Source organism: Trachypithecus francoisi, unplaced genomic scaffold, assembly GCF_009764315.1.
Source record: "Trachypithecus francoisi isolate TF-2019V2 unplaced genomic scaffold, Tfra_2.0 Lachesis_group8, whole genome shotgun sequence".
In the NCBI taxonomy this organism is placed as follows: domain Eukaryota; kingdom Metazoa; phylum Chordata; class Mammalia; order Primates; family Cercopithecidae; genus Trachypithecus; species Trachypithecus francoisi.
Window position 1 is genome coordinate 37,890,003 of NW_022681473.1, and position 25,365 is coordinate 37,915,367.

At 38.8% G+C, this 25,365-nt stretch overlaps 1 protein-coding gene across 3 annotated transcripts in view; it reads right to left on the reverse strand.

Annotated features, from left to right (window-relative positions):
- Positions 1–25,365, reverse strand: part of BBOX1 (gamma-butyrobetaine hydroxylase 1) — a 102,117-nt gene that overhangs the window by 35,077 nt on the left and 41,675 nt on the right. For all 3 annotated transcript variants that reach the window (XM_033205483.1, XM_033205482.1, XM_033205481.1), the window contains exon 4: positions 2,353–2,551. In XM_033205483.1, the coding sequence (XP_033061374.1) occupies positions 2,353–2,551 (199 nt within the window). The remainder of the gene's footprint in view (positions 1–2,352; positions 2,552–25,365) is intronic.

Genomic DNA, 25,365 nt, shown 5'->3' on the forward strand with positions numbered 1-25,365 from the left:
ACTGTTCTGTCAGTTCTTGAGGTAGGGAATTAAAAATTGTCAAAAAATACGTGGACAGATCTTGATAACTAGTGGTGGAAGTAAGGGGTAAGGTGGTAAGAAAGGCGTTTTCTGGCATGTGTATAATTTGAGAGATTCAGGTAAGAAATGTGATCATCTAAGGAAGGTAGGATGGGGTAGGTTAACTTATCTGGTTATATGGCAAGGTCCATAAAGGACATGGAATGGTAGTAGGAGATCTGATTTGTTTTGACAACAGACCTTTAGTATTTATTCCAATAATTTCACAATATTAGATCAGTGGCCAAATTATTAAGCCCTTTTATAGAACCTGCAAAAACAAAACAAAACACACATAATAAATCAAGCTTAGATTTGACCCCTAGTGTGATGGGTTTGGGGGGCAGTTTAGAGAACTCCAACAAAGATCTCAAAATTTGGCCACTGTTATTAAATTGTGAAATGTCTTGGAATAGATACAAAACGTTTGTTGTCAGCAAATAAAAACTAAGTGAAACGACTTAGAAGAGATTCGTTTCGAAGTGTCCTATTTAACACCAGTGGCTAAAAGCTCTTCTTTTCCGTGTGCTTTCTTCATATTATTGGCAGCAAGGTAGAGTAGAAAGTCCATAGATAGGACAGACTCTGGTTCCTTTATTACTATCTGTGGGCACTTGGGTTACAAATTAATTCTCTGGGCTTCAGTTTCCTTATCAGTGAACTGAAGGATAATATTCATATTGGAAAGTTGTTGTGAGAATTAAATGAACAAAACATAATACAGTTGAGGCTCTTAATAATTTTGAGACTTTTCCCCCTCTTTCCTTTGTCTGTTGTTGCTGTAATCTCTAGGGCAGCTCAAATTCTTGCAGATGTAAGGGAGATACAAATTTTATACAACACAAATCCACTAATGGTAAATGTAAGTTTCGGAGTCAGAGTAGGTGCTGGGTTGTCTAAGTCTAAACATGGCAGAGATGGCAGTATTTCAGTGACTGAATAATTTTGGTCTCCTGTTTATCTACAGACCAAGTCTTACTCTAGTTTAGGAGTGGCAAACCTAAGGAGTAGCAGGGCACTTGCAGGTCGGGAGAGGGTGGAGGATTTTGGCAAACTGGAGAGTGAGTCTATGCTCTCTTCAAAGGCAGCCTCTATTTGTATCCATGTATTGTTGGCATGCAAGGATTTAGGCTCTGTTGTTGCTAGAGATGATTTTTCAAGAAAAGTCAGGTCCATATGTAATGTAAAATCTCCCGGTTTTTAAGTGTTGACAACTAATTCCATTTTCTTTCAACATCATGTGGGCCAAACCAAATATCTGAATACAGCCCGTGTGCTTCCAGTTACAACCTTCGGAGTTGGAAGGTTCCTTTCACTTTCAATGCTTTCTACTCTATGAGCCCAAGAATAACTGTATTAATCTCACATGAGGGGCTCACTCTAAAGAAATATAGTTATACTCCCATGTCTACATAAGTGTTTCCTGTTGTTGTGTTTCACTGCCCATAATTACTGTTACCTCCAAGGAAATTCTTATGCAAACAGCCTCTTGTTCCAAAGTTAAAATCAATTATATCTCCCTGTTACTTACTAAAGCACATAGGACTAATTTTATGAATGTTAGTTTTATCTTTTTAACACATCTGTAACTGACTTTAATTTCTCAGGGCCCAACTTTAATTTTCAGCCAACTCTTGGGAGGTAAAAGTTTAAGAAACTTTAACATAAAGTTTAATATGTTGTAAAGTCTTGGAGAAACACAGTCTTTCATCACATCTGTTGTGGAATAAATTATGTCCCCCCAGATTCATATGATGAAGGCCTAACCCCCAATGTTTGGAGATAGAGCCTTGGGCCCTAAACTAACAGGACTAGTGTCCATATTAGAAGAAGAACAGACAGCAGGAGTGTGCTATGCACTGAAGAAAGGTCATGCGAGGACACAGTGAGAAGGCAGTCATCTGCAAGCCAGAAAATGTAAGCCTCACCAGAAACCAACCCTGTCAGTACCTTGATCTTAGACTTTCAGTTTCCAGAACTATAAAAAGAAAATAAATTTCTGCTGTTTTAAGTTTTCTGATCTGTGATATTCTGTTATGGCAGCCCAAGCAGACTACATATACCACTTATAACCAGCCTGATGTCTTTGGGGCCTGGTGTCTTTGGGCTTTTGGGCTCTTAAAAAATTATCTTTCTCAGCAAAATACTACTTTTAGACTCTTCTTTTTATCTGGCTTCCTGCTCAAGACATTATGAAAATTTCTGTATCTTCAATCAAGGGGGTCTTCCTCAGTTGGGAAATATTTCAAACTTTATCTGTGATGGCAGAATACAAACCATTTGGTGACTCACCCATAAAATGTGAGATAGAGGAAACCGATTCTTTTCCCAAGTTTTGAAACTTCTCCTGGTTTGTCAGATGCTCCGGTGAGTCGTACTATGCCTACTTTCTTGAGGGTGGAAAGCCACTTGTATGCATGTTCGTCATATCTTAAAACATCTTCAAAATCCAAAGTGGGTAGCTGGAGCTCTGAGCCCCAGTATTGACATTCTGTGAATTGAGAAAATGAAGAAACCAGATGGGATTACATTCTTTTTATATAGGATGATAACCTCAGAGAAAGGGCTAGTTCATTAAAGTTGATTGTTGATTTATAATGGAGTTTATTAAATGTTATTCATATTAGAAATGCTCAAGTCACTAGGCCTTTCTTCCTTGGTGCCACACCAGTCTGTTATATGCCTCCTGCTTACAACTGTGTCTGGCTCATAGCAGGTATTCAATATGTCCCATTTGTTAAGGGAATAGTGTTTAGCTGATGAATGGCTCTTGATCTGTATGTTCTTAGGGCTTCTCTGCATGGACACTGCTTAGAAATAACTCTGAGATACTGTATGTGTTAATGGACAAGTTATATTGCTCAACTCCAAATAGATGATAAAATCAAAATGGTAGATTAGAACAGAATATGTCTATTCTTGGGGACTGGGGGCTGAGGAGAGCTTTGACATGGTAGGTACAGCTCTTCTTTCCTCTTATTTCACCTGATAAGAAGCAACCTCTGGGATCAAGTCATCCTTTGGGGTCAGCAAAAAAAGATGAAGGTATATTCCTGGAATACATAGACCTTTTGGTGGGAGTGCCACACAGATAAGGTCAAATGCTTCCATTAGCTCTCTCATTCTTCATGATTAAATGCTCATAAAAATGCTTAATTGAAAAAACAAAAAGAAAAATGTAAAAAATAATTGGCTTTCAAACCGGGCTCTCCCAAAGGAAGTGGAACACAGAGGAAATGCAAATTTGCCCACGAAAATAACACAGATATTACCAACTGAATTCAGGAAAAGCCTGACTCTAGCTAATCCATTTGATTTCTTCCTTCCTTGGTAAGAAAATTGCCCTAGGAAGGTAAGCCTTCCTAAAAAATGACAGAATGAGAACTTCTGATCTCAATATCACTGTGAGCAATGCTTTACTTTTCTAGCTGGGGAATGTGTCATTTTATAGAAACAAAATAAAGCCCCTGTTTAAGAATGAAGAATGGGTCAGTGCCTCTTATAGTAGTTGTGGACTGGAAATCATTGCTTCTTTGACGTCAGCATAGCTGTTTCTGCAGAAATAGGAGTTTTTGTAGGAGTCAGTGACTTTAGTAGTAAAAAGATACATGCAGGTGCAGGGAGCCACTTCTTGCTCTTCCACCAGCTAGTTGCATAAGGACAATGGCAGAAGTTAGTAGGTATGTGTATGTATGAAAGCCTAATTAGGCTATAAATGCACATATTGCCAAAGTTTCTGGGTTATTAAGCATAGCAGTTTGCATGATGAGCCAGAATTTCCAGACCAAAATTGCAAACTGTAAATTAGGCCTCCCTAGAGTTACATTAATTATTTTTTACTATGCTAATATTCGTTAGTACTGAACACATTCCACAGGCCCAGTGACTACTGTATTGTCCCTGAAAGTTGAGCTGATATCCAGCCACTGGTTCTGAATTCCTAACTTTAACTCTTTTCTCTCTGTGAGGAGTAACCAGAACTGAAATAACCACAGTCTTTCCAGCTCCTTAAGCATTGCTTTTCAAGTGCTTCTGATATTTGAGAAAACTTTAGAATTTAATATTAATCAAGTCACTTTGGCAAAGAGAAACAGGTCAGCACGTGGGCTATGTTTTATTAGGCCAGAGCAAGTTGGTTAAATCAATAACAGACAATGAGGTGTGAAGGTTTCAGGATAGTTATACATTTTGGGGGAGGGAGGAAGGATGGTTTGATACAGTTTCTTGGTATTTCTTGATTATATAAGCTACCTAATCAATAGTCATTTGTTGGTTTATATTTTCAATAAGGCTAATATTTTATCACGTCACAAGGCATGGTGATAGGCAGTAGGTTTTGAAGAGTTCACAGTCTACAGGAGAATTTGACATGGAAGGTGGCAATTAAAACAAAATACAATCATTGCTATAGTTGAGATACGTTCAGGATACTAAGAAGGTATCTGTTGTGGGAAGTCACGGACCACAAACGGAGGGACCGGCTGGAGCCACGGCAGAGGAACATAAGTTGTGAAGATTTCATGGACATTTATCGGTTTCCAAATAATACTTTTATAATTTCTTATGCCTGTCTTTACTTTAATCTCTTAATCCTGTTATCTTTATAAGCTGAGGATATACATCACCTCAGGACCACTGTGATAATTGTGTTAACTGTACAAACTGATTGTAAAACATGTGTGTTTGAACAATATGAAATCAGGGCACCTTGAAAAAGAACAGAATAACAGCAAATTTTAGGGAACAAGGGAAGACAACCATAAGGTCTGACTGCCAGTGGGATCAGGCAAAAAGAGCCATATTTTTCTTCTTGCAGAGAGCCTATAAATGGACATGCAAGTAGGGAAGATATCGCTAAATTCTTTAGCTAGCAAGGAATATTAATATTAATACCCTGGGAAAGGAATGCATTCCTGGGGGGAGGTCTACAAATGGCCGCTCTGGGAATGTCTGTCTTATGCAGTTGAGATAAGGACTGAGACACGCCCTGGTCTCCTGCAGTATCCTCAGGCTTACTAGGGTGGGGAAAAACTCCACCCTGGTAAATTTGTGGTCAGACTGGTTCTCTGCTCTCGAACTCTGTTTCCTGTTGTTCAAGATGTTTGTCAAGACAATACATGCACCGCTGAACATAGACCCTTATCAGTAGTTCTGCTTTTGCCCTTTGACTTATGATCTTTGTTAAACCCTTACCAGGAGTTCTGCTTTTGCCTTTTGTCCTGTTCCCTCAGAAGCATGTGATCTTTGTTAGACCCTTACTAGTAGTTCTGCTTTTCACCTTTTGAAGCATGTGATCTTTGTACCTACTCCCTGTTCTTACACCCCCTCCCCTTTTGAAACCCATAATAAAAACTTGCTGGTCTGAGACTCAGGTGGGCATCACAGTCCTACTGATATGTGATGTCACTCCTGGAGGCCCAGCTGTAATATTCTTCTCTTTGTACTGTCTCTCTTTATTTCTCAGCCAGCTGACACTTATGAAAAATAGAAAGAATCTATGTTGAAATATTGGGGGGTGGGTTCTCCCAATAGATATCAAATTTTCTGATCCCTTGTCTAATGCTCTTTCTTGATGCCCAGCTACCCTTTCACGTTCATGAAGTTCCCCAGGGCAGTCCCTCAGATTTCAACTATTTCCAAAAGAAAACGGGATTGATTTCATATGGTAAGAGCCTCTTCTCAGAGAGGCACTAGATGTGGCTTTGTTTTGAATATTGGATTATGTGATTGTTTGCTTTGCCACTCCCATTTGCTCATTGTGTTTATAGTCCTCTGATTGTAACATCTGATACCAATTAAAAAGATTTGCAGGAAGAGGATGATAAATGTTATACAAATTACCTACTGACTGCCTAACTAGAAAGGTCATTTGGGTTTTAGTGAGAAGAAAAATTTACTGGCCAAAACATCAGTGTTAAGGGCATAAATAACAAATCACCATTTCCTCTTTCCAAAGCTCACACCTAAGTGGACCATGTCCAGAACATTAAAAGATTTATTGAAAACAGCTTTAAGCTTGTTAGAAATCAGGGGCTCATGGAGTATTAGAAGTGGATGGGATGTTAAAGACTCACTTGGCATTTCGTATTGGTTTTTGGATTTCCCATCACCATTTGTTCTTATCGCTGAACAAAACATTTGCCTAAATTGCAGATGAAAATTCTAGTTTTCTGGCACTGTGGTAATTGGTCCAAAAATATATTTTCTATTCCTCTGTAGACTGTTGCATGGAATTAGGTATGGTCTATATGATTATCTATAGTAAATGTGTTGCCTTTACTGCAGCTGTTTAAGTAACTTATTGATGAGCATTTATTAAGATTTTAAGAAAAATGTATTGTTTCCTATTGAGAGTAAACCAGCCTACAGAGATGATAGTGGTACAGACTATAGTACTGTCCAATAGGGCTTTCTGCAATAATGGAAATATTCCATATCTGTGCTGTCCAATATCATAGCTACTAGAAACACATTGAGATTTGACATCTGGCTGGTGAAACAGAGGCACTAAACTTTTTACTTTATTTAATTTTAATTAATTTAAGTAAATAGCCATATGTGACTGGTACTGTATTAGATAAGTCATTCATGAAGAAAAGAGCATGGAGGCAAGAGGCTTGGGTTTTTTGAATCATTGTCTAGCCACTTACCAGATGCTGTCATTTCTTGGTTTCTTCTCTGTGATTCAGTTTTTTATAAAATAGAGACAGTTATACTTACTCTGCAGATCTTTTGTGACCATGTAATGATATTATGAAAGGAGTTTGGTACAGTACATGGCATATAGACGATCCATAGTATCAATAATAATAGCTAATATTTGCTGAATACTTTCTAAGAGTGCTAGATGCTTCTGTACCTTATTTCTTTTAATTTCCACAGCAAATATATGTAATAGATGCTTGCAGTGTTGCTGTGTTATAGAGAAGGGAACGGAGTTCTAAGTCATGCAGCTAATGATTTACAGGACTACTTAGTCAAATCCAGGTGACTGATTCAAAAATCTGTAATTTTAACAACTGCATATAAAATAAACATTTGATGCCTTGAAATACTATAATCATAGGTATTTTTATGTCCTATATCTGAATGTTCATAGCTTAGTCTGTCCCTCATAAAGGAAATCTACTAGATAAAAATGAAAGCAGAGCAAGCTGCAATTAGGAACATTTTGTCTGAACTTGTTCAAGCATGGGTGTTTAAAGACAAACCTTGGCTCCTATTCAGAATTTTAAAGGCAGGAAAAACACTATGAGCAGGTTTCGTTGCACAACATTGAAACAACATTGCTATTCACCTTTGGTGACATGAACCAAGGCTTTGCACACTGAAAAATCAGCTAGCTTCTCTTCTTTAGTATACATCACTATATTTCAGTGATCCATGCCTTTTTGGTTTTACTTAAGGTCACTATTACTTTCCAGAGAATTTCAGTGTGACCATGTGGCAGGGAAATATAATACACAGTGATTGAAAAATCATTTTCACAAGATGAATTTTCTTTAAACGTTGAGTTTATATTTTGACTACTTTGTTGATTCAAGAAGCATCTGGTTAGGGCACACACTACATACTTCCATAGCATGTTTCAATGAATTTTTGTTTCTACATGAGCTTTTTTTTTTCCATTGTAAAATAGCACCCACACACACTCTCACATAATATTCTTTGTTTTAAAAATACAGAAAGATTTATATTCTTTTAAAAAATATGTTATCCTTTAAATGTGTAAAGTTAACCATATTCACACAAAGAGACTCCAGGATAATGCACAGCTATCAATACAATAGGCAGCATAGCCTGTAGTATAAATAATTCTGATTTTACAGGAGTTCACCATCACAGTGTGGTACAATGGTTTTTTAGTTCTTCAAAGTTTATACTTGTTCAACCATAGCTCTCATTTTGGAGTGCTCTAGTTAGGAGTTTTGCTGAAATCAGAGACTAAGGGCCATAGCCCATTAGAACCTGTGTCCCAATGTGAGCCTCTCCTAAATTTGGTTATGCTAAATGTGACTTTCAGAGACGCTGCTGTGACTAACCAGTTTGCAAATTCATCATAGTGGCCTGAATGTGAAATGCTCTAATTTTCAGGGATACAGACGTACCCTTGGAGTTACTGTGGGTTGGGTTCCAGACTGCCACAACAAAGCAAATAGCTAAATAAAGTGAGTCATGTAGACTTTTTGGTTTCCCAATGCATACAAAAGTTATGTTTACATTATACTGTAGTCTGTAAGTATGAAATAGCACTACATCTGAAAAATATGTATACCTTAATTAAAAAATATTTTATTGCTAAAAATTGCTAATGATCATCTTAGTCTTCCGCGAGTCATAACCTTTTTGCTGGTGGAGGGTTTTGCCTCAATGTTGATGGTTGCTGACTGATCAGAGTGGATGTTGGTGAGGGTTGGGGTGGCTGTGGCAGTTTCTTAAAATAAGACAACAGTGAAGTCTGCTCCATTGATTAATTCTTTCTTTCACAAAGTATTTCTTTGTAGTATGTGATGCTGTTTGATAGCATTTTTCCACAGTAGAACTTCTTTCAAAATTTGGGTAAATCTTCTCAAACTCTGCCACCACTTTATCCACAGTATTTGAGTAGTATTCTAAATCCTTTGTTTTCATTTCAACAATGTCCACATCATCTTCATCAGGAGTGGAGTAGATTCCATCTCAAGAAATCACTTTCTTTGCCCATTCATAACAATCAACTCCTCATTCATTCAAGTTTTATTATGAGATTGTAGCAATTTAGTTACATCTTCAGGCTCTACTTCTAATTCTAGTTCTCTTGCTATTTCCACCACATCTACAGTTACTTCCTCTGCTGAAGTTTTGAACTCCTCCAAGTCATCCATGGGAGCTGAAATCAACTTCTTCCAAACTCCTGTTGATGTTGATATTTTTTACCTCCTCCCATGAATGAAAAATGTTAATAATAGCATCTAGAATGGTGAATCCTTTCCAAAAGGTTTCCAATTTATTTTGCCCACAGTCATCAGAGGAAACACTATCTATGGCAGCCATAACCTTATAAAATGTGTGTTTCTTAAATGATAAGAAAAATGATAAACCATTTGTACAAGGTTTCTTTTTCAAGATTAAGCATCGCATTCTGGATCCTGAGCTGTATTTCAAAAAAGGAAAAGACACAAAATATGTGTGCTTCTTAAATGATAAGAAGCCCAGCTCCCTGGGCTGCAGAATGAATGCTGTGTTAGCAGGCATAAAAACAGCGCTAATCTCCTTGGACATCTTCATAAGAGCTCTTGAATGACTACATTGTCAGTGAAAAGTAGTATTTTGAAAAGTATATTTTCTTTCTGAGCAGTAGGTCTCAACAGATGTTGAACAAATATTCAGCAAGCCATGCTGTAAATAGATGTATGGTCATCCAGGTTTTGTTTTTCCACTGATAGACCACAGGCAGAACAGATTCAGCATAATTCTTAATGGCCCTAGAATTTTCAGAATAGTAAATGATCACTGATTTCAACTTAAAGTCAATAGCTGTATTAGTCCCTAACAAAATAATCAGTCTGTGTTTTGGAGTGTTGAAGCTAGGCATTGACCTTTCTTCTTTAGCTATGAAAATCCTAGATGGCATCTTTTCCAATATTAGGCATTTTGTCTACATGGAAAATCTGCTACCTAGTGTAGCCACCTCCACCAATGATCTTAGCTAGATCTTCCAGATCACTTGCTGCAGCTTCTCCATTATGCTTGTCACTTTACCTTGCACTTTTATGTTATAGAGAAAACTTCTTTCCTTAAACCTCATGAACCATCCTCTGCTAGTGCCAGACTTTTCTTCTATAGATTCTTTACCTCTCTCAGCCTTCACAGAATTAAACAGAGTTAGGGCCTTGCTCTTAATTAGGTTTTGGCTTAAGGAAATGTGGCTGGTTTGATCTTCTGTTCAGACCCCTCAAACTTCCTCCACATCAGGAGTAAGGCTGTTTTGCTTTCTTATCATTTGTGTGTTTACTGGAGTAGCACTTTCAATTTCCTTCTGTAATTTTTCCTTCGCATTCTTCACAACTTGGCTGATGGTCTGGTGCAAGAGGCCTAGCTTTTGACCTCCCTCAACTTTCGACATGCCTTTCTCACTAAACGTAATAATTTCTAGCTTTTGATTTAAAGTGAGAGACATGCAACTCTTCCTTTCACTAAAACACTTAGAAGTAATTGTACTGTTATTAATTTGCCTTACTTAAATATTGCTGTCTCTCAGGGAACAGGGAGGCCCAAAGAGAGAAGAGAGAGAGAGAGAGAGAGAGAGAGAGAGAGAGAGAGAGAGGGAGGAAAGGTTGGACAGTAAAGTAGTCACAACACATACATTTATTATCTGTCATATATGAGTGCTGGTTTTTGTACCCCAGAAAAATTACAGTAGTAAGCTCAAAGATCACTGATCACAGATCACCATAACAGATATGAAAGTAATTCAACAGTTTAAGATACTAAGGTAATTGCCAAAATGTGACACAGAGGCAAAAAGCGAGCACATGCTGTTGGAAAAACAGCGCCAACAGATTTGCTTGAGTGTTGCTACAGGCCTTCAATTTGTAAAAATCGCATATTTGTGAAGCTCAGTAAAGTGAAGTGCAATAAAACAAGGTATGCCTGTACTAATATACCTGAAATCACACTACATTTTATTAAATCCAGCAGGAAAATTATTTTATGATATCAGCACAGAAATTTTAACTTTGCGTGTGTTGAAAGAGTAATTTAAAAGCATTTTCTTATCTTCCCCCAACTGTAAAACTTAACTATCCAGGGAACCAAAAGAAAATACATTTGACTAGAGTAAATCATTTGTCAGGAGAATACATTAAAAACAAATTTAAGTTTCACACTGGGTCGGGGTACATAAACAGTACGGAAAGTGATGGAATATTTAAGGTATGAACTACCCTTCCTAATTTAACTTATGGTCTTACTAATAAATACTTCCTTGAACATGTGCTTCACACATCATAAAATTTATGAACAGGCTACATGCTGGTTTTCAAGGAACCATTTGTACAAGGTTTCCTTTTTGGGGTTAAGCATCACATTCCTGGATCCTGAGCTGTATTTCAAAAAAGGAAAAGACACAAAGAAGCTCTTTAGTTAAAGATCCGTGAACACAGCATGCCAGGTTGCAATGTGTTATTTCAAGAGTTCAGGACCTTCTGTCCACCTGCACTGAACTGAGCTGTTGGCTCTGAAATAGCTTATCGAATATGCAGGAGATCAGCCAATCTCTTACTGTCTTTTCCTGTAAATACCTTCTAGGGACCCTGACAAAAACAAAGTCTGATCCCTCCTAGAGGAAAGGTAGCTGAGTGGAAAATAGAGCTTTGATTTTCTTCTCCTGCACTATGGGGATCCTGCCCTCTTCAGATTTTTTTTTTTTAACTTCTTGTCTAGTGAATTCTACATGTCTTTCAAGATTCTGATCACTTCTCTTATGTTGAGATTTTCCAGAAGCTGATCCTGTGATGAAGATTTAAATGCAAGAAATTTATTGAGGAAGTCTATCTGGAAACACTCATAGAAGATGGGAAATTAAGACAGGAAAGAAAACCTCTGGAACGTGTTGTAATGAACAGGTTACTGATTTGGCAACAGGCTCAGCACCACTAGACTTCATAGGGACACTGTAGGGTATACCTTAGAGGTTTCACACTTGGGGAAAGGACACTCAGGTGCTCAGGATACCCGTGCCTACCCCTCTTTGGTTGAGAGCTGCTCCTCTGGGCATCCACTCCTGGGTCTTTTTGGCCTTTCCTGTGTGCTGGCCAAGCGTGCTTTCTCAGGCAGAGAAGATTGGCAGTCTTGCAACATGTGCTGGCATGTATGTGACAAGTGCTAAGGGGCTATGGCAGGGCACTGGCAGCCTCTGCAATGCCCTTCTGGTAATCTCCTGCAACTGCTAATGGTGCTCTGGATGCCTGACTTCTCTGGCCCCCAGCATGTCAGTCCCAGTGCTCAGGATGTTATGTTGAAATCTTTCATTCACACAACACATCTGTTGAAATCCTTGCTATGGAAAAGAGATCACATTTGTGAATAAAGATAGATATGATCACTTCTCTTGTTGGGGATAAAGGGTGCAAAAACAAGGAAGCAAACACATAAATATTAATACAAAAAAATAAAAATTTTGGCAAGTGCTATGAGGGTAACAAAAGGGGTGTATAACAATAATAAATGAATGTTGGGATTGGAATAGGGAATTTATTTAGACATGGTGATTAAGAAACACCAAGCTAAAGAGAAACTATTTATGCCAAATCCTGAAGGGTGAGAGAAGACAGTCACGCAAAGGGCAGGGGAAAGACTGTCGGGTAGGAGGGACAGTGGGATGATGGGAATCATCTTGCTTGAAAAACTCAGTCATCAAGGCTACAACTGGGGCAAGAGGGCGTGTACCAGATGAGGTAGAAAAGCAGGAAAGGGCTGGGTAGGCAAGACTCAGTCTCTTCCGCTAGATTGTAAGTTCCTCAAGACCTATGAGGATCATGTCACTTATCTATGTTTTCACCAATAATGCTCCTTTCCTTCCTCCTTAACTTGTATAGTCCAACACTGAAGGTTTTCAGAAAACTGTTATGGTCCGTATCCAAAACAAATCTTTGCTTATTTCCTAATGATGGCTAAAGCAACCCCTGAAAAATGAGATTGAGTCTGAGTGCACTTTTATATTTTAAAAGATGAAGAAATTCATAAAATATTTAGGTGGTAACCCCATAAAACTCTGAAAGTATTGCTGAGAATGTACAAATGGGACTTCTAAACATGTCTAACCTGCTTGAAAGGAGAGACACACATTTTCATGTTGGACTATTAGTAACCTGACATATTCTGTATGCTCAGTCCTATAACCAGAAAGACCATCTAGCTGGAGAAAGCAAAAATAACACAAAATAATGAAAAAACACCAATACTGACATATTCTGTATGCTCAGGCCTATGACCAGAATGACCATCTAGCTGAAGAAAACAAGAATTACACATAAAATAATAAAGAAACCGTAAATGGCAGTGTATGATAAATAATTTAAAAAACAATGGACCCTAACATTTATTGAGTACTTATATTTTCAAGCACCCTTCTAAGGACTTCATATGGATTAATTTATATAAATCTCACAACAATCCGGTAAGAGATGCTCTATCACTGTTCTTATTTTATTGATGAGGAGACAGGCACAAGGAGCTCAGAAAATTTGTCCAGCATCAGACAATGAGTTAGATTTGGGATTCCCACACAATTTGACTGAAGACAATGGGAAAAGAGTTGTATGGTGAAGGAAAACATGCACCAAAGGATGTCAGAAGGAAGGATTATTATCCCAGACTTCCTTAGAGTTGGCAGGGAAGACAGATAATTCAGTTTTATTCTCTGTCTTTGTGACTCTCCTCTATGACATCTACAAAAAGGTCACAGAAGGCCCTCTTCATCCCTTTCAATGACATGCCACACACCTCCCTGTGGGACAGTGGGTTTCAAACAGCTCCAATTGTCACAGCTTCTTTCTTCTGCTGAGGCACAATAGACCTTTTGAACTCTAATTCTGTGCTCCAGAATTGCAGAATAGTGATATAGTTTGGATATTTGCCCCTACCCAAATCTCATGTTGAATTGTAATCCTCAGTATTGGACGTACGGCCTGCTGGGAGGTGATTGGATCATGGGGGTGAATTTCTCATGAATGATTTAGCACCATCTACTTGGTGCTGTCCTCACAATAGTGAGTGAGTTCTTGAGAAATCTGGCCATTTAAAAGTCTGAGGCACCCAGCGAAAGAAACTATCATCAGAGTGAACAGACAACCTACAGAATGGAAGAAAATTTTTGCAATCTATCAATCTGACAAAGGGCTAATATCCAGGATCTACAAATAACTTAAACAAATTTACAAGAAAAAAACAAACAACCCCATCAAAAAGTGGGCAAAGGATATGAACAGACACTTCTCAGAAGACATTTATGCATCCAACAGACATATGAAAAAATGCTCATCACCACTGGTCATTAGAGAAATGCAAATCCAAACCACAATGAAATACTATCTCATGCAAGTTAGAATGGTGATCATTAAAAAGTCAGGAAACAACAGATGCTAGAGAGGATGTGGAGAAACAGGAACACTTTTACACTGTTGGTGGGAGTGTAAATTAGTTCAACCATTGTGGAAGACAGTGTGGTGATTTCTCAAGAATCTAGAACCAGAAATAACATTTGACCCAGCAATCCCATTACTGGGTACATACCCAAAGGATTATAAATCATTCTACTATAAAGACACATGCACATGTATGTTTATTGTGACACTATTCACAATAGCAAAGACTTGGTGCCAACCCAAATGTCCATCAATAATAGACTGGATAAAGAAAATGTGGCACATATACACTATAGAATACTATGCAGCCATAAAAAAGGATGAGTTCATGTCCTTTGCAGGGACATGGATGCAGCTGAAAACCATCATTCTCAGCAAACTATCACAAGAACAGAAAACCAAACACTGCATGTTCTCATTCATAAGTGAGAGTTGAGCAATGAGAACACATGGACACAGGGAGGGGAACATCATACACCGGGGTCTGTCAGGAGGTAGGGAGCTAGAGGAGGGATAACATTAGGAGAAATGCCTAATGTAAGTGAAAGGTTGATGGGTGCAGCAAACCACCATGCCACGTGCATACCTATGAAACAAAATGACACGTTCTGCACATGTACCTCAGAACATAAAGTATAATAATAATAATTAAAAAAGTCGGTGTCACCTCTCTCTTTCTCTTGCTCCTGCTTGTACATGTGATGTATCTGTTCCCTCTTCACCTTCTGCCATGATTGTAAGCTTCCTGAGGCCTCCCTTGAAGCCGAGCAGATGCCAGCGTCATGCTTCCTGTAAAGCCTACAGAACCTTGAGACAGTTAAACCTCTTTTTAAAATAAGTTACCCAATCTCAGGTATTTCTTTAGAGCAGTGCAAGAACAGCCTAACACAGGCAGTCTTGAAGATGTGCATAAAGACAACTACTGCATTAAGTATTTCTTTGTAAGGTTAAGTGGTCTCTTTCCTCCCCAGTATTTCTTCATGCTTTCTGGGTACCACGCACTCTACTAACCTTTCTGCTTTTCTTCAGATGACATGTTTAAATTTGCTGATGCCCCATGACAGCACTGGCATCTTGAATCGGACATAACACTGCAGGTATAGTCTGGTCTATGCCTGCAGGGTGGGCTCATTCCTACATTTTTTACTAATGCAGCCCTTATCTAATTAGTGTTTTTTGGCAGTCCCAACTCTGATGACTCATATTAAATTTTCAGTCCACCAGAACACGTAAGAATTGCCTGTTGGCCAAGTATTTGTCTCCTCGATTAATGCACTTTATTTCTGAAGCTAGTTCATTGAAAAATAACTTACCAAGCACATACAGAGATGAGAAAAAGACTACATCTGATATGGTCATTTGTCAAATTTTACAGCTCAAGGTTTGAAGGTGAAGAATCTGGGTTCAAATCCTAATTTCAACACTTCCCATCTGCATGACATTTGGAAAATGAGAAATTCTCTAAGTTCAGTTTCCTTATCTGGAAAGTACAGGATGAGAACAACCTACAGAGCTGTAAAATTTGAATGAGATAATATCTATCAAGAATTTAACATGGTGTGCCTACTGTCTGGTTAAATCTTCACTTGAACCAAAGCAGCTGAATGTGGCTAGAAGAAAACACACGAGGATGACTGATTTGATTGTAATCTCTAGTTAACTATACCTTACACGGTCCTATCTGACTGTTTCTTATGTTTTCTATCCTCAAACCTTCCACACTTCCTCCTCATATTTATGCTCATCTGGTGACTTTGATTCTTACTTCAATGAAAAGACAGAAGGACTCACAAGAGAATTTCCATCCACTGCTATCACCACACCCATCAACCTGCCTGAGTCTGTGTCTTTATCATTACTTGATATATTATAGGTATATTTGTACATTTATTTGTCTATTTCTCTACCAAAATGTGAACTGCTAAGGGACAGGATTTTGCTCTTATTTTGTTCACCACTGAGTCCCCAGTACCTAGAATAGTGCCTGGTACATAGCAGAGACTCATTAAGTGTGATGAATGAATAAATGCACAATCCATGGAAAGTGCTCAGTAATGATATATGTTACTAATATTAGTTATTTCTCTAGATTTCAACTGTCTATTGTGACAGAGAGTCAAATATTATAGATAATGACCATTCGGTGTAGTAATTGTAGTGACAGACAGAGGATCCATACAAATTGCTGTGAGCACATAGAAGAGGAAGAAAATAGAAGGTATTTAATAGTGCAGATGCTCTTAAATCAAACCTTGGCTCTTTCACTCCATCTCTCTTTGATTACAAACTAGTTATTTATTTCTATCAGCCCAATTTTTCTTGTGTATAAAATGGTTACAATAATAATGCTGCCTGGGAGTTATTGCTAAGATTAAGCAGGGCAATAAATATTAAGTGCTGAGCTCAGTGACTCTCACATGGAAAATGATTTTAAAACATTTTTTAAAAAGAGCAGGATGGGAATAGGAAATAAGCTATAGGAGGAAGAAGAAGGGCATATGATGTTGGTAGTGTGGACAGAAGGTTAACAGTGGAAGCAGCAAGATATGGTTGGATTCTGAATTATTTTGATGACAGAGTAATAGAACTTTCTAATAAGTTGGATGGGTATCATGAGAGATAAACAGTAGTCAAGGATAAGCCTGCTACTGGAGAGATGGAGTTGCCATCATCAGCTGAGATGGAAAATGCTGTACGTGGAGCAGAATTAATCTTAGATCATCTGCTCCCAGCAGCGGGTTCATTTTTTCCTTTGGTTTTCCTCAATGTTTTTCTTATTGTTCCAAGTAAATAACTTCATTAATCCCCTCTATGGTTTCCCATCATGTATCTCGATTGGTCAATTTATTCTGGTCTAGAAACTCCTATTACACCTTACTGAAGTTCGAGCTTAAAGACTGTGGTTCCTCATTATATGGGCACACTGTTTTCTTTAGATATTTTTCTTTGATATTCCCTATTAAGATCTGCTCTTCTATGGTGATAAGATTGTACTAATTTTTGGTTTGGAATTTTTGTTTTTCAAGTATCTACATTATATGTGACATATAATGTAGCTGATGATTGCTGGTGTTTTCATCTGTAGCTATTCTTGACTAAGTAATAGATAACACAGGATCACTTTTTTCTAAGTGTGCTGGTCATTCCAGCTTCACCAAACATTTCTATATTCTTGACTGGAATTAGGTTCATAATTGACCAGTCCTTTCACTGCCTTCTTTAGTTCTATTTAAATGAAACTATCTACCAGGTAGGTAAACTTTTGCTAGGAATCAAACCAATGTGTGACTAAATGGCAATTGTCCACCTTTGAGATACTCTCATGTGTTTAATCAGGAATAGAACATGATTGTTCTTCATGTAAGGGGAGCTCAAACATTAGATATTATAAGGCACTCTTCTTCTCTCCTGTCTTTTTCCCAAATGTTCTTTAATGTGCCTCTGCTCTTACGTTTATGGTGCTTTAACTGGAAGGAAAAGGGGAGACAGGAAGGATCTAACAGGTTTTGAGCATCCACTGTGTGCCAGACACTGTGCTAAGTACTTACAGTTTACCACTTATTCTTCATCTCCCAAAGCTAATAGGCATCACCTCTTTTAAATATGGAAAAAGTGAGGCTCAGGCCATTTATAAAACTAAGTCAAGTTCACAGAAATAAGTCAAAACCAGCTCTTCTGACTCCAAAGTGTGTGCTCCTTCTGTTAACACCATGTTATTTCATGAGTCAAGAGCTTTCTTGATATAGTGGACTCTTTCATCTTCTCTTCTAGCAAATTCTAATAAAATTCTTTTTGAAAAATGTGTGTGTGATGTTCCCCTCCTCATGTCCATGTGTTCTCCTTGTTCAACTCCCACTTATGATTGAGAATATGCAGTCTTTGATTTTCTATTCTTGTGATAGTTTCCTGAGAATTATGGTTTCCAGCTTCATTCATGTCCCTGCAAAGGACATGAACTCTTCCTTTTTTTATGACTGCATAGTATTCCATGGTGGGGGACTAATGGAGGGATAGCATTAGGAGAAATACCTAATGTAGGTGATGGTTGATGGGTGCAGCAAACCACCATGGCACATGTATACCTATGCAGCAAACCTACATGTTCTGCACATGTACCCCAGAACTTAAAGTACAATTAAAAAAAAGAAAAGAAAAATGTGTATGTTTCCATTTGTATATGAAAGCCTTTCTGTTTGAATGTTACCAATGAAATGATGGCTGTTTCCTGGGCTTACTTTCTTTCCTATTGATATCTGTGGCTTGGTTTAGGGATCAATATAAATGTAGGGTGGAATAATTGATGAAGGTCTTCATTAGGATGTGAGTAAACCTTGTAGAATGGGTAGGTAAAGCTTGACCAGTCAGAAAGTCATGCAGGAGGCAAGCAGAACTTGGACAAAAAAGGGAGTCCACATGCTTGTGGAGGGGGTACCAGATTGTGGGATGATTGCAAAGCCCTAGTGAAGACTTTTATTCTTTAGGCAATGAAACACATGAGCAAGGGGGAGGAGAGACGATTGTGAGTCTCAGGGGGATTGCCCTTAGAATTGTGCAAGCTGGGTATGAACAGAGAGGCCATGTTATGTCAGTAATACAGACATGGGATGATAAAAGGCTCCACCTAAGCTGTTGGCAAGAGAGACAATCTATATAATCTTTCCCTCCATAAGCCTAACTTAAATATCAATTATCTCTGTGCAACCAGCAAATATGCAATATAATCGAAAGCCAATGGGAGATGAAAAAGCAATTTTAATAATAATATTCTACATTTTTCAAAAACAAGTATTCTGCTCAAGAGGGTCAAGAAAACTGTTTTTTGTTTGTTCGTTTGTTTTATGGTGGATTGGAGACATTGTTAGTATGCCTCTCCCTTTTGGAAAGACAAAATAGTGTGTAGAGATTCACACTGTGAACTTTTTTTCCAAGAAGCAACACAGGAACTTAACAGGAAAACTGAAAGAAACCACAGGCCCTTTGAAATAAGTGGCAGGCTGTAGTCTTCACTGTAAGCCAGGTGGAAAACTGTAAGTCCCCAGAGTGCGAGGGCACATAAACTGCCTCCAGGATACACCCTCCCACTGGGGAACCTGGCAACACAGCCCATGGGGGAAGGCCTTAATCCTACCCAACACTGGAGCTGATTTAGGGAGTGGTAGGGAACATAAAAGTAGGAGCAGCAGCGGGAAGACTTCTGTGCATTCTCAGTCTCCAGCATGGATGGAGGGAAGCCATTTTTGGTCTTACAGAAGTCTGTCAGCGAATGCAGGTGGCAGTCACAGGTTGAGAGAGGCTCTCAACTGAAATTCAGGATATAATCTCAAGTGCGGACAAACACCATTGGCCAGAACTTAAGGGTGGGTGGGAAATGTGCTGCTGCCACAGGTGCAGGAGCTGGGTGTTCTGGCTTTGTGGGTGGACTGGAAGGGTGAGGTCCGAAAGCCATGGTAGCATCTTCTGGGGGAGTTCTGAGCGTAGACTGCTTAGGACTTAGCTAGCTGCTGCTAGTGGAGAGCACGGCAAGTGTGAGCCCTGCCTTGCCAAGTGAATGGGAGCTGGGTGGGGTTTATTGCCACCTGCTGTTCCCCACTTCCTGCACAAACTCTTCTGTGCAACAGAGATAGCTGTGCTTCTCTCTGGAACATTACCCCAGTGGCAAGAGAACTGCCCTCCAATTTCACAAAAACTGCTGCTTGTCCTGCATGTGGAGAGTCAGAGTGTGGCCCTGTCTGACCCAGCTGCTACCTGGCTTTGCCCCTCTACCCACCCTGATAACTTAACACAATGGACAGAAACTTTTGGGAGCTTTATGGCCCCACTCATTGTCTGAGAATACAGAATACCTCCCCTAGGTAACAAAGCAAGCACAAATCCCACTGCTACTAACACAGCTTTTGCTCTTTTGCAAGTGCCACCTCCTGGCTGGAGGCCAACTGACACAGTCCATTACAACATCTGCAGGTAGAATAACACAGTACTCAGGAAGAAGAAAATGTGTGTGTTACCTCAGTTATCACCATTGCTTGCAGCACCATGACTAACCAGGAGGTCTTGAGTTTGCCCGTGTGACCAGTTCATTACTTTTTCTGCCAGCATTTGAGAAAGCCAACATACTAAAGTTATTTATAACCAAGGAACTTTACAGAGTTTACGTCACTCCCCTGCCATCTCCATCAGAACTGGGAGACTTGAGGACAGATCACATCACTGGTTCCCTTGCAGACATTTCCCAGCACCAGCCTGGAGTGTGGCAGCCCCACTAGGTGGCTAGACCTAGAGGAGCAGCAGCACTCACAGTAGTCTGGTTCTCAGCAACTCCTATTCCTAGGCAGACAGCGAATGTACCATATTAAGAGAACACCTTGAGAGATAAATGAATCTGGATGGCAGGCCTTGAATCCCAGAACTTTCTGCTGGTGGGAAGTTTCTTTCAGCAGAGGCACAGATACAGTGCTGGGCTCAGTGGGGAAAGTCTGAAGCTCTGCCCCAACTGTGAGGCAGCCCTTTTGCTCACAAAGGGTCTTGGAGAAGACGAATTCTCTTCTCTCTTGTCAATCACTGAAGACACAGCTAGGGCTTCTCTCACAGGAATTCAGCATGAGTCCACCTATAGGCAGCCTTTCTGGAACACTTCAGGGTGACTGAATCGCCACAGGAGGAATGCCCTCTGGGCTCAGGCTTGCCTGAGGGGTAGTGTCACAGTTCGTCTCTCTTTGGAATATCAAGTATTCAACTCTACTTGGAATTTCATTCCTGTACATGAAGAGATGCCTGTCTGATTTGAATAGCTGTAGCACATATGAGTATAGACTTTTATAAACAGCCAGGTCACAACTTGAATGCTTTGCTGCTTAGAACTTTCTTCTGCCAAATACCCTAAATCACCTTTCTCAATTTCAAAGTTCCACAGATCTCTAGGGCAGGGGCAAAAGGCCATCTTTCTTCTTGCTAAAGAGTGACCTTTATTCCAGTTCCCAAAATATTTCTCATCTCCATCTGAGACTATCTCAGCCTGGACTTCATTGTCCATATCACTATCAGCATTTTGGTTAGAAACATTCAACAAGCCTCTAGGAAGTTCCAAACTTTCCCACATCTTCCTGTCTTCTTCTGAGCTCTCCAAACTGCTCCAACCTCTGCTAATTTCCAAAATTGCTTCCACACTTTTAGGTATCTTTATAACAGTGCCCCACTCCCAGTACCAATTTTCTGTATTTGTCCATTCTTACACTGCTATAAAGAACTATCCGAGATTGGGTGATTTATGAAGGAAAGAGGTTTAATTGATTCACATTTCCATAGGCTTATAGGAAACATGACTGGGAGGCCTCAGGAAAGTTACAATATGGTGGAAGGTGAAGGGAAAGCAAGTATCTTTCTCACATGGTGTCAGGAGACAAAGAGCAATGGAGGAAGTGCCACACACTTTTAAACCATCAGATCTCATCAGAACTCATTCAGTATCATGAGAACAGCAAGGGGGAAATCAGCACCATGATTCAATCACCTCCCACCAGCCTTCTCCTCTCACATGTGTGGATTACAATTTGACATGAGGTTTTGGTGGGGACACAGAGCCAAACTATGTTGCCTTACAAGCCCAAAGGGATTGGGATCCTATCTTTAGCCATTTTATTTTTGGAGGTGGAGTCTCGCTCTGTTGCCCAGGCTAGAGTGCAGGGGCACAATCTCAGCTCACTGCAAGCTCTGACTCCCAGGTTCACGCCATTCTCCTGTCTCAGCCTCCCTAGTATCTGGGACTATAGGCACCCACCACCATGTCTGGCTAATTTTTCACCATGTCTGGCTAATATACATATATATATATATATATTAGTAGAGATGGGGCTTTACTGTATTAGCCAGGATGGTCTCTATCTCCTGACCTCGTGATCCGCCCGCCTTGGCCTCCTAAAGTGTTGGAAATGCAGGCGTGAGCCACCGCACCCAGCCTCTTTAGCCTCTTTAAAGAGAATAATTGTCAGGCAAGTATTTTGTATCCTGCAAAACTAAGTTCCATAAATGAAGGAGAAATAAAGTCATTTTCAGATAAGTAAATGCTGAGGCAATTTGTTACTACTAGACAAACCCTACAAGGAATGCTAGGAGTTCTAAATCTTGAAACAAAAGGTTGATATGCACCAGAAGAGAACTTCTTGAAAGTATAAAATGCACAGGCCTATAAAACAATAATACAATGAAGAAAATAAAGTAGGTAACAATCAACATGATGACTGAGAAAGTATCTCACATCTCAACATGAACATTAAATGTAAACAGCCTAAATGCTCCACTTAAGATACAGATTGGCAGAATGGAAAAAAAAAAAAAACCCACAAACCAAATATCTTCTGTCTTCAAGAGACTCACCTAGTACATAAGGATTCATATAAATTCAAGACAAAGGAGTGGGAAAAGATACTCCATGCAAATAGAAATCAAAAGTGAGCAGAAGTAGCTATTTTTATATCAGATTAAACAGACTTTAAAGCAACAATATTAAAAACAAAAAAGAAAGAAGGTCATTATACAATGATGAAAGAATCAATCCAACAAGAGGATATTACAATCCTAAATATATATGTCCCTAACTCTGGAGCTCCCAAATTTATAAAACAATTACCATTAGACCTAAGAAGTAAGACAGACAGCAACACAATAATAGTGTGTTGCTATTGGGGACTTCAATAGTGTGTTGCTGTCAGTGGGGACTTCAATACCCCACTGACAGCACTAGACAGATCACTGAGACAGAAAGTCAATAAAGCAGCAATGGACTTAAACTACACTCTATAACAAATGGACCTGATATTTACAGAACATTCTACCCAATAACTGCAAAACACACATTCTTATTAACACATGGAATATTTTCCAAGATATGATAGGTCACAAAACATGTCTCAATACATTTAAGAAAATCAAAATTATGTCAAGTACCTTCTCAGAACACAGTGCAATAAAACTGGAAATTAACTCCAAAAGGAACCCTGAAAACAATACAAACACATGGAAATTAAACAATCTTCTCCTGAATGATTTTGGGGTTAACAATGAAATCAAGATGGAAATTAAAAAATTCTTTGAAATGAATGATAATATTGACACAAGTTATGAAAATCTCTGTGATACAGATGTTGACTACTATAGATCACATAAACAGAATTAAAAACGAAAGCCATATAATTAGTTCAATAGATGCAGAAAAAGCATTTGATAAAATTCAGCATCTCTTTAGGTAACCCCCAATAACAAACTAGGCATTGAAGGAACATACCTCAAAATGCCAGGAGGTGAATAAAGGCCATATATAACAAACCATCAGCCAACATCATACTGAATGGAGAAAAGTTAAAAGTATAAGTTAAAAGTTAAAAGGTTAAAGTTAAAAGTTCCAGTTCCTGAGAACTGGAACAAGACAAGGATGCCCACTTTCACCAGAAAATGGGCATCCATTTTCTAGAATGAATGTCCTAGCTTGAGTAATTAGACAAGAGAAAGAAAATAAAGGGCAACCAACTTGGAAAAGAGGAAGTCAAATTATTACTGTTCACTGATGATGTAATTGTACACCTAGAAAACTCTGAAAATTCCTCCAAAAGACTTGTAGATTTCATAAGCAAATTCAGTGAAGTCTCAGGTTACAAAATTAATGTACACAAATCAGTAGCACAACTATACACCAACAATAACCAAACCGAGAATCAAACCATGAACTCAGTCCTTTTTACAATAACTGCAAAACAAAATCTAGGAATATTTTTAACTAGGGAGATGAAAGATCTCTATAAGGAGAACCACAAAACACTGCCAAAAGAAACCATAGATGACACAAACAAATGGAAACTCATCCCATGCTCATGAATTAGAAGACTCAGTATTTTAAGAATGACCACATTGCCCAAAGAAATCTACAGATTCAAGGCAATGCCTATCAAAATATCAACACTATTCTTCCCAGAATTAGTAAAAAAAAAAAAACCCAAAATTCATATGGAACCAAAAAAAAAAAAAAAGAGCCCAAATAGCCAAAGCAATCCTAAACAAAAAGAACAAATCTGAATGCATCATCTGACCTGATTTCAAATTATACTATAATGCTATAGTTACCAAAACAGCATGGTACTGTACAAAATTAAACACATAGAACAATGGAACAGAATAGAGAACCCAGAAATAAAGCTAAATATCTGTAGCCAATGGATCTTTGACAAAACATATAAAACTATAAATTGGAGAAAAGACACCTTATTTAATAAATGATGCTGGAAAAACTGAATAGCAACATATAGAAGAATGAAACTGGGTCCCTATCTCATACCTTATAAAAAAAATTAACTCAAGGTGGATTAAAGACTTAAATTGGGGCCGGGCGCGGTGGCTCAAGCCTGTAATCCCAGCACTTTGGGAGGCCAAGACGGGCGGATCACGAGGTCAGGAGATCGAGACCATCCTGGCTAACACGGTGAAACCTCGTCTCTACTAAAAGAACACAAAAAACTAGCCGGGCGAGGTGGCGGGCGCCTGTAGTCCCAGCTACTCGGAGGCTGAGGCAGGAGAATGGCGTGAACCCGGGAGGCGGAGCTTGCAGTGAGCTGAGATCCGGCCACTGCACTCCAGCCTGGGCGGCAGAGCAAGACTCCGTCTCACAAAAAAAAAAAAAAAAAAAAAAAAAAAAAAAAAAAAGACTTAAATTGAAGATCTGAAATAATACAAATTCTAGAGGATAACCTAGGAAAAACTCTTCTGGACATTGGCCTATGCAAAGAATTTATGACTAACACCCCAAAAGCAAATGTAACAAACAAAAATACACAAATAAATGGGGTCTAATTAAACTAAAAAGCTCTGTATAGAAAAACAAATAATTACCAGAGTTAAACAACCCACAGAATGAGAGAAAACATTTGCAAGCTATGCATCCCAAAGGACTAATATCCAAAATCTACAAGGAGCTCAAACAAATCAGCAAGAAAAAACAACCCCATTGGCAGATGACATGAATGGACATTTCTCAAAAGAAGATATACAAACGACCGAACAAACATGAAAAAATGCTCAGCATCACTAGTCATCAGGGAAATGGAAATTAAAACCACAGTGAGATACCATTTTACCCTCACCAGAATGGCTATTTTTAAAAAATAAATAAACAACAGATGTTGGCATGGATGTGGTG